The 10,717-nt window shown below is 36.2% G+C and overlaps 1 protein-coding gene across 1 annotated transcript; it reads left to right on the forward strand.

Moving 5' to 3' along the window:
* The first annotated feature begins 73 nt into the window (after positions 1–73).
* si:dkey-219c10.4 (high affinity cGMP-specific 3',5'-cyclic phosphodiesterase 9A) lies at positions 74–10,694 on the forward strand. The gene is made up of 14 exons (XM_027164076.2): positions 74–244; positions 909–1,070; positions 3,073–3,124; positions 3,259–3,361; positions 3,531–3,673; positions 3,747–3,806; positions 6,869–7,046; positions 7,395–7,517; positions 7,635–7,727; positions 8,401–8,468; positions 8,574–8,676; positions 8,984–9,088; positions 9,223–9,369; positions 9,453–10,694. Exons 1-14 carry the CDS (start codon positions 157–159, stop codon positions 9,630–9,632), a joined length of 1,605 nt encoding a protein of 534 aa, XP_027019877.1. The 5' UTR covers positions 74–156; the 3' UTR covers positions 9,633–10,694.
* Positions 10,695–10,717: the final 23 nt, after the last annotated feature.

Here is a 10,717-nt window from a genome sequence, read left to right on the forward strand (position 1 = left end):
AGTAGTAATAGTAGTCGTATACAATGGACAAGGCTGAAAGAGGCAAATAGAAATAAAAAGAGGGAGGAGTTGTAAAGTGGCCCTGTGTTAAATAGATGTCATACACTGTTCACAATCCATTCGGCTGTGTGGTGTGTGAGACTGCCTTCGACTGGCATGGAAACTAAAATTATTTATTTCACAGTAAACGGAAGACCAGAGCAGGCTGAGTTCCCTATTGATTGTCCTCCACAAGATGTCAAAGGTAAGGACTTTTCTTATTGCCTAAGGACTTTTTGCTTTCACTAGTTGTTAGCTTTGAATAAAAATGCCGTTTAATGTAATACAATTTGCCTACAGTAATATACATTAAGGATTTTATTGATTTGATCTTATAATGGAGTAAACCAAATCAAGTTTAATTAATATTTCAACTGGAAAATTAAAAATAAATATATATAGCTCAGTCTTCATCAAAATCAGTGTACATTTTTACATGATAGATATTGAGATACATACAACTGTGTACAGTCAGTCTATCACTGTCACAGAGGATTGTATGGAATCAGAAATGTTGGAATGACTATATACAAGAACACTGTAAAATATGCGTAAAAAATAACCCAAAAAAGATGCTACCTAGAACCACAATACTGATCTCCTGCTGCAGATTACTGTTGCACTGATATGAGTCTTGTTTGTACTGAATGAAAGAGTACAAGAGTTATTTTGTTATATAGGAAAGATGTGATTTACTTGAATGCTATTTTAGTGGCATGTTCATGCTGAAAGCCTGGAACCACAGGTGCTGCTGACAGAGCTCTCCTCAAGTGGCAGCTCTGTGTCAAGCATATGCTATTCATAAAACTCATGCTGTTGTCTTGATTGAAATCAGATGTACTGTATGTGTGTACACACTACTCCTACAGACTTGTTCCAATCTGCAGCTGAAGCTGGTCCACATGATATCTTAAAACTCTACAATACCAAGGGCAACATCATTAATATCTCCCCACAGCTGACTCCCAACAGCCCTCACACATGCTACAAGCTGGAGGTGGTTGCTGCTGATTGTAACAGTGAGCCATTAGGTATTTTCTACCTTAGATATAATCAACTATATTTTGTAAATCTGTTAGATGTAAGATGACGGGTGACATAAAGTGTTATTATTCTATTTGTTATACCACAGTGCTGTTGAATTCTCAAATGTGATTGCTCCAAATAAATAGATATTAAAAGCTGTGTAATTGTTTAAGTGGTGAAGTTTGTGAGGAATTTTTTTTTTTTTTTTTTTTTAGCTTTTATGTATGAAGTCTCCAGCCTTATAACAGGTTTTAAAATATCATAGTGTCCTCAGGACCAAGAAAGTTCTTGCTGATTCTCAGTAACATACATATAAAAGTTTACTTTTGTTATGAACTTTAAAGTGAGAGAGAGAAATAAAAGAAGATGTTGACAACATGTCTATAAAAGATTGAAAAATAAATAAAAAATGCTATAATTCAGGTTACTATGGTATAAGAATAATAATGATATTGGTAAATTATCAATGAATTCTGTATGGAATAAAATGCAGCTCTGTGCAATTGTACAACGAGTGTAATACAATGCGATGCAACATTGAGGTAGTGAATAGTGAATAGTTGCAATGAAAAAGCTGACACATATAACAAACATTTATAAATATACAATACGCCATGTATATTAACAGAAAGGTTAATATATAGAATGTTTATATATACTATTATAATATATTATGTGGGTGTGGGAGCACACAAAGTAAAGATGCATCTCAATAAAATAGAATGTCGTGGAAAAGTTCATTTACTGTATTTCAGAAATTCAACTCAAATAGTCAAGCATTTGGGTGAACTTCACAAGGAGTGGACTGAAGCTGGGGGCAAGGCATCAACAGCCACCACACACAGACGTGTCAAGGAATTTGTCTACAGTTGTCGTATTCCTCTTTGTTAAGCCACTTCTGAACCACAGACAATAATTGAGCTAAGGAGAAGAAGAAATTAACTGTTGCCCAGTGGTCCAAAGTCCTCTTTTCATATGAAAGCAAGTTTTGTATTTCATTTGGAATCCAAGGTCCTAGAGTCTGGAGGAAGGGTGGAAAAGCTCATAGCCCAAGTTGCTTGAAGTTCAGTGTTAAGTTTTCACAGTCTGTGATGATTCGGGGTGCAATACCATTTGCTGGTGTTGGTCCACTGTGTTTTTTGAAAAACAAAGTCACTGCACCCGTTTACCAAAATGTTTTAGAGAACTTCATGCTTCCTTCTGCTGGCCAGCGTTTTAAAGATGCTGATTTAATTTTCCAGCAGGATTTGGCACCTGCTCACATAGCCAAAAGCACCAAAAGTTGAATAAATGACCATGGTGTTGATGTGCTTGACTGGCCAGCAAACTCATCAGACCTGAACCCCAGAGAGAATATTTTGTCAAGAGGAAAATGAAAAACAAGTAGCAGATGAGCTGAAGGCCACTGTCAAAGAAACCTGGGCTTCCATACCACCTTAGCAGTGCCACCGACTGTTCACCGAATTGAGGTAGTAATTAAAGTAAAAGGAGCCACTAACAAGTATTGAGTACATATACAGCAAATGAACATGCTTTTCGGATAGCCAACAATTCACTACAAATGTTTTTTTATTGGTCTTATGAAGTATTCTAATTTGTTGAGATAGTGAATTGGTGAGTTTTTGAAAAATGTGAGCCAAAATCATCACATTTAAAAGAACCAAAGTTAAACCTAACTACCAACTACTTCAGTCTGTGTGTTCTGAACTTATATAATACACAAGTTTTACTACTTGAGGTGAATTACAGAAATAAATTATCTTTTCCACGACATTCTAATTTATTGAGACATGTATGTATAAGGTGTTGTCCTGGTTAAGAGCCTATATGGCCTGCAGGAAGAAGCTCCTCCTCATTCACTCTGTGTTGGCCTACAGAGAGATGAAGTGCTGACCGAAACAGAAAGACAAGTCTGTTGTGAATCTATTGTGTTTTATTCTCTTTCAGAATGCACTAAGATAATTAAATTGGCTTGTAATGCATTTAAAAGGCTATGCCATCTTCTAGGTACAGAGCTGGCAGTGTCACTGGGCTTTGATCTTTCCTCCATGGAGAAAAGGTATACATCATTACACATTAAACCACTTAAGTCATGTTTTCTCTATGGTCTAAATGTTGTTTAATTGATTAATTTTAATTGAAATAATGCATTATCAGAACTTTGATAACGGGGACTAATACTTTGTCTAATAGGTTGCAAAGTCTAGAGAAGAAGATTCTTGTAGAATCTGGTAAGACCCCTGATGTTGTTTATGAGATGAAGCAACAGGTGGAGTCATTCAGGGAAAAACTTGAGGTAAACAAGTAGGTTCATGCAGACACAAAACTAATCCACGAAATGTTGTTTTGCTCTTTTCTTCATCGGGAAAGCTCTATATTGAGATCAGTCAAACATTTATGATTCTTCCCTCAGTAATGTTGTAAACTTGTTTTCCACCTATTAGTGATCTGTTTAATCTGTTTAGAGTGTGGAGCATCTGAGCTGGCTGGGTCTGTTCAAGGAAATGTCTGAGGGCACCCACAAACCATCTCCGTTCTACCACAAGAGAACTTTGCGCAAAACTCGTGAAGAGTGTGAACATGTCAAGGAAAAGTTCTTCCAGATGAGGTTAGTGCAGCCTCAAGACCTCTCACTGCTGTGCAGTTAGATCGATAAAACTATGTAATTTATCTTTACACAGCTCCCTGGAGGTCTCTGAGGAGGTGAGGCAATACCTTAAAACACCAACCTTTGATAACTGGTAAGTTCTTGTTTCAACTCAATACATGCTGCTCATCTCGATATATTTCCCAACTTGGTGCTTGGCTTATCTGAGATGCTTCACTTTTTTGGAAGCTAAAAGAGAGTGACAATAAGAATGTGAAGTGATAACGTAGCTTATCAAATACCGATGGTCTGTCAGAAATAGACCCTTATAAAAATGTATGAAGTACATACCAGTGTATTGAGACCTAACATATAACAACCTGTTTAGTGTCTTTATATTTTCGTGGGGACCACATGTCCCCACAAGTATAGTAATATTTAAAAGTTTTACTGCTTTTTGGAATTTGAATATCAGAATTTTTTCAGTACATTTTAAATCCTTTCCGAAGTTTAAATACAGTATTAGTGGATCTATTTTATTATGTCTAAAGGGGGTTTGAAACATTTTTTCATACATTACACTGTACCTGATCACTGAAATATAAGAGATGCCCGTAGCCACGATGCTGATCTAGAAAAATGACCTTCCTTGTCTGTTTTATGCACAGTTCAAAATTAGAGGATAACCTACAATTTCCTAAATTCAAGGCCACTGCTTCGTCCTATTTGAAATGATCTTAGCAGGAGTAAAAGAGCCGTTTTTTCAAAGCATATTTAATGAGATACATATTTAACTCATATTTGATAAGTTATTTGATAAGGACAGACTAGAAAACCTCAATGATATTTGAAAATAAGTACTGATCAAATTAAAGAACACTTTCAGATATCTCCCAGTTATTGGTGTTAATCTGGTACCTGGTGCTAATTTCTTTATTTATCTGACAAACCCTATTTACCCGGTAGCCTAACTTTCCAGTTTTCGATTACTTTGCAATATAGTGCAAGAGAAGTTGGTCATTCCAAATCTGTTATTTCTTAAATATTGCATCTTTATAACATCCCAAACTCAAGTCCCCCACGAAGCTTGGTCATCCACGAAAGACAAATGCAAAAAGAAGACACAATAATGCGAATAAAAATCTCTCATTAGCAGATAAAAAAAAAAAAAATCAAAAAAATAGGACTAACCTTTTCTGAGGAGGATGTTGTGTGGCAGAGAACTGGTCCAAAGTTCACTTATTGATGAAAGCAAGTTTAATTTATTTGGGTTCATTGGGAAACATTATGTTCATCATCAAACTGGGGATAGACTGAACCCAATGTGTGTAAATGTGAGTCAGTGAAAGTGGAGGGGGAAGTTTTATGGTCTGGGGGATGTTTTCTGCAGCAGGAGTTTGGCCTCTTATAGAGCTACAAGACAGAGTGAATGCAAATGTTTATAAAAGCCTTCTTTGACAACATGTGGTAGCTTCCCTGTGTTCATCACCCAATCAGCCAGCAATTTTCCTGCACAGCAATGCCCCCTGTCTCACAGCAAAATGAGTGAAGCATTTCCTTGAAGCTGAAAACATTAAAATAATGAAATGGCCAGTCCTGAACTAAACCCAATAGAAAACCTCTGGAAAATCCTTGGCGACAAAGTTATGGCCAAGAAACCCACTATAGTCACCAAACTATGGAAGAGACTGGCAGAAGAGCGGACCAGACTGTGGAGACTACTGTATAGTGACGTCCGCAGATGGTCATTTTTTAAAGAAAATTTTAGTTGTGATCTTTCTCTGTGCTTCAGTCATTGCTGTTCTCTATTTTGATTATTGTGTTTCCTACAAAAAAAAGTTTTTTGTTGTTGAAGTGCCTTGATTATTTTGTAAAACACTGTTCTATTAGCATAGTATAGCATGAATTCAAAATTCCTTCAAATGTTGAGCAATGAAGATTGCATTATTTCTGAAAAAATCAAGTGTTCATAAATTGTTCTCTAATTTTGATCTCCAGTGTAAGTTGATGTTTATACTACAGTTTATACTGGTTACTGAGCTTATGCTGAGGAGCATTAATCAGCTTCTTAAATAATCATGTCAGAGAAAGGTCCTTGATCATGTCACCTGAACTGATCACTTTTTTGGATATGAAACAAAGGTAATGTTCTTGTGTTATTCAATAAATTTCACTTATCACTTCTGGACAAAACAGTAAATGAATGTGTCAAACTAATCAAATTAATCAACATAATCTAAACTAATCAAAAGGAATGAAGCTAAAGCTAGTACTATATCTGTAGTGAGAAACATGAAAAACACCTGCCCAAATTTTGTGAGCAGTTTAATACCATTCAATATCATGCACATTTCTTCAAATAATTAATATCTGACCTTTTTATACCTCAGGGAATGAACCAGTTATATCTTCTAATTTACTAGTTAGATATTCTCCTCCTGGCTGAAGGTGCAGGAAGGTTTAAAATATTAAACCTCATCAGCACATGGAAGTTAAGTAAATGAGCTCTGCACCTGCTATAACAAAATGGATGTTCATTACTGAAGCGCAGCTCTTTTACCCTGCATAATGAGGGCAGAGAAGATTCAGTCCTTTGATCTGCCAGAAAAGCCTCATATCATTATGAATGGTTGTTTGGAAGCTTAGCAATCAATAGGAGACCCTAGGCTTTCAATAGTGTTTTTATTCAGTGGTCTTCTAGCTTAGTTTTTGAACCCAGGCTTTTCAAATTTACAAAACAGGATGCAGATTCTCTAGAGATGTAAAAGGGTAAGATGACATACGTGTCTGACAAGTCTGTGTTTCCATTAAAGAAAATCACATAAAAGCACAGAAAATGTAAGAAAAGAAACTACAGGATTTAACTAGATGGAATAGGAATTAAGGAAGTCAAATGCCATGTAGTCAGAACATATATTAAGTGTGTGTGTGTGTGTGTGTGTGTGTGTGTGTGTGTGTGTGTGTGTGTGTGTGTGTGTGTGTGTGTGTGTGTGTGTGTGTGTGTGTGTGTGTGTGTGTCTGTGTGTCTGTGTGTGTCTGTGTGTGTCTGTGTGTGTCTGTGTGTGGGGGTGTGTGTGTAGGTGTGGGTGTCTGTGTGTGTAGGGCTGGGTGGGTGGGTCATGTGTGGGTGTGTGTGTATTTGTGTGTGATTTTGTGTATGTGTTTGTGTGTCCCACAAAACAGGGACTGTTTTGATTTATTTTTTTGTGTGTGTAGGCAGTGGGAAGATGCTGAGATTATGGTGTTGCTTCAAGTGATGTACACAGACCTGGATTTTATCTCCACCTTTAACATAGAGCTGGATGTGCTGCAGCATTTCCTCTATGAAGTATATAAGCGATACAACAACATCCCTTTCCATAACTTCAAACACTGCTTCTGTGTCACTCAAATGGTGAGAGAAAGAGAGAGAGAGTGTGAGAGAGAGAGAGAGAGAGAGAGAGAGAGAGAGAGAGAGAGAGAGAGAGAGAGAGAGAGAGAGAGAGAGAGAGAGAGAGAGCAATCTGCTCACTGTGGTTTTATTTCTTCCAAGCACTTCAATTTTTTTCTCAACAATTTTGGTGATTAGTGAAGGGCATGACCCCATCCAGGCTTCTGCATCATAAAAAACTCATCTTTTGTGGTTAATATTGCTAGATTGTACTCTATCATTCTGTATGGTTACTGTACATCACAACCAATCATTTAATCTGCTCCAACTGCTCATTATGTTCCTCTCATTGCATCATTCTTTTGTTGGCAGATGTATGGCCTGATTTGGCTAACAGATCTGAGGGCTAAGATAGATAACATTGATCTTTTAATCATGCTGACCTCAGCTGTGTGTCATGATCTAGACCACACCGGTTATAACAATGCTTACCAGGTAAGAGAAGCACCTTATCATACAGGTTTGTGCTGAAGTAATCAGACATTTTATTTATTGTTGCTCTGACAATGTGCAATATAAAACATAAATGACTATGACTTTGTTGCCTTTCAGATTAATGCTCGCACTGAACTCGCCTTGCGGTACAATGACATCTCTCCTTTGGAAAATCATCACTGTGCTGTAGCATTTGAGATACTGGAAAAGGTCATTTATTGCATACATGTTAATATTCGTTAGAATTAAATAACAAGGTATATATCTTATTATAGGCTATCTTGTTGTCTTGTTGATAAAATACCTATTGGACAATGTAAAAGGAATTATTTAGAACTTATTTAATGCACATAAAAAGCCTATTATTTTTAGCCATTTTTTTTATTTTAAGAAACCTTTGAACATTAGAAATAAACTTAAGTTTACAGAGTTATTTAAAGGACAAATATAAAAAAAATTACAAAAAAAATGGGAAATTTGTATACTTCACATAAGTGTTATTATGAAATCTTTCCCTCTCTCCCATGGCTGTTTGTTCCTCTCTATCTCCTTTGAGGCTAAAGCATATTTATGGGACCTACTGTATGGGCATTCAAAACCGGACCTCTAAAGGGGTCCTCTATAGAGACATTAAAAGGACCCTCTATCACTCAGTAATCAATTAAACCCAAAACACAATCCCTATCTGCTCTCTGATTGTTATGATGTAATAGATGTTAAAGGCTGATGAGAGAGATATAAGCCTTACAACCTTCAGCAGAAAGCTCCTTGTGAAATACTATTACTGCTACTGCTACTACTACAAATATTTAACATTACATAGAAAATAAAAGGTCAGTTTAAAAAAAACTTAGGTCACAGGCTTAATATCAATCTTTTTCAGACTGAAAGCAACATTTTCCGGAACCTGTCAACAGATCAATACAAGAGGATAAGGGAGGGAATAATTAAGTATTGTTCATTATGTGCATTTTATGCAATATTTTATGTAAGATTTTAACAGCCAGAGCTATCCAGTTAACACAGCAAGTCTGAACATAATCATGTTTTTCTCAGGTGTATCCTGGCTACAGACATGAGCAGGCACACTGAGATCCTAAACAAATTTAAAGCCATTCTGCCCGTGTTTGAATTCAGTAACAAGGATCACAGAGATGTGGTAAAAGCATGTTCAAAAATATTGATGAGTGAAGCATTGTGGAAAATAGATTTAATTAACAAACTTGCAATTATATGTATTAATTTAAATAAATCCAATTGGAGTTGGTGCTAATGGTTTTAATTTGATTATATTACAATACTAGCACTAACTATCATTGAGTTTCTTCCTCTCATACCACATACAAATCAAATTTATTTGTCTGTTATTTTGACTGTAAATAGTTGCATTTAATGTTTTTCAGATTCCACAAGACAAGTTAGTTCCATATTTTAACACACTTCCTGTCTGCTCTTTTTGACTTTAGCTGATGATGATTATGATTAAAGTGAGTGACATCTCTAATGAAGCGAGGCCCATGGATGTGGCTGAGCCATGGCTGGACTGCTTATTGCAGGAGTTTTTCAATCAGGTGTCAATTAATTAAATGTCATTTAATAACAAGTCTATTTATTATGTAGGAGTTGAAATGTTTAGCTTGTGGCAAAACATAATGAATGAAGATGCTTGTGTCCAGAGAATAAGGGTTATCATGTTTTTTCTTAGAGTGATATGGAGAAGCTAGAGGGACTTCCTGTCACACCATTTATGGACCGGGACAAGGTGACTAAACCCTCCTCTCAGACTGGTTTTATTCGCTTTGTTCTCTTCCCGCTGTTCATCGAGTTAGCTAATCTCTTCCCCTGTCTCGAGGTAAGTGCTAGTATTGTACGTTTAAACACAGAGGGAATTCACTTTACAACACAAATCAAGTGTTGTGTCTTTGTGTCCGACAGCAACATATCATTGACCCTGTGAGAAAAGCCTTGGATTACTACACAGAGATGGAGAAAGCATTAGAAAGAGAGAAGCATAATCGAAGTCAGAGTGAAAAAACAACTAAACCCAAAGAGAATATGAATGACTCTGAGCTTCCACTAGAGCCTGAATCAACATTGAACCCAAGCTCGGTGTAATGACAACATGCTGGCTGTGTGTAATGGTGGGAGAGAACACTATAGATTTGCCGAATAATCGGTTTCTTTTCTAAACATTACTTATAAGAAATAAAAGAGGTTTAATAGCATTTGCTTCAGACCCTGTTAGACAGCTGTGATGTGTATGCTATTCAGTCTGAGGAAAGGACTATTTTAAAAGCTGTTTGCAATGTGAGGAGTTTTACATTTATTTCCTTTATATTTCATATTGGCTTTTATTGAATTTTGGTACTACAAAAAATGTTTTATTGAAGTGACTGCTTTTGTTTATCTATTCAGAAAGTTAATATATAAAATGTGCTGTTAATATATTTAACCAGATCAACCTGTGTCAGGTCATAGTATTCAGAAAGAAAGCCCAAGTGTCATTACTTTACAAGATAATACAATGTGATAAATGATCATAGATATATAATGTACTACTCATATTTTATGTCTTGTAAGAAAATGTGCTGAACATGTACATAGAAAGGCAGCGATAACATCACTGTTGCATCTGTTAAAAATTAATAACATGCTTAACTTGTAGCTCTCAGGTCAGTGATCATGTGTCTAATCTGTATTATTGTATATTGGGTGTGGCCTAAACATCTCATTGCTGCCTGTATGAGGACAAATGAATAAATGGACAGAGATTAACAAAAATAAGTGGATGAGCCCAGATGCTTTGTTCATTAACAGGCTCAGTGTCAACATTTGCTGGAGCCATGGAAGCAAGACACACATTAGCCAAGAATCAGTAGTAAATGGTGTCTGGATTAAATGCAAGAAATAAGATCAAGGAGGAGGATGAGTGATAAATGGCATTTTTAGCAAAATACCCAGAATAGATGAAAGCAAAGCTAGTTGGTTATATTTGGATTGATCTGTCACACAATTTCAATGACACACAGGCTTAATATAGGAACTGGCACACCAAGCCCACACAGGCAGGATATAGCCAATCAGAATCAGCTTGGAAGCTGTTCAAATAATGCAGGTGGTCAGTGCTGAGATGAAAGAAAAAACAGTATTAAATCACACCAAAGCTTTCTCGATCGTATAGGTCCGTTTATTTTTATAAA

This window comes from Tachysurus fulvidraco, chromosome 6 (assembly GCF_022655615.1).
Source record: "Tachysurus fulvidraco isolate hzauxx_2018 chromosome 6, HZAU_PFXX_2.0, whole genome shotgun sequence".
Lineage (NCBI taxonomy): Eukaryota > Metazoa > Chordata > Actinopteri > Siluriformes > Bagridae > Tachysurus > Tachysurus fulvidraco.

Coding starts and splice junctions, on each gene's coding strand:
- si:dkey-219c10.4 (XM_027164076.2), top strand. CDS start 157: ATGGAAACTAAAATTATTTATTTCACAGTAAACGGAAGACCAGAGCAG. Junction 3,807..6,868: donor ACACCAACCTTTGATAACTG/GTAAGTTCTTGT, acceptor TTGTGTGTGTAG/GCAGTGGGAAGATGCTGAGA. Junction 8,677..8,983: donor ACAAGGATCACAGAGATGTG/GTAAAAGCATGT, acceptor TTTTGACTTTAG/CTGATGATGATTATGATTAA.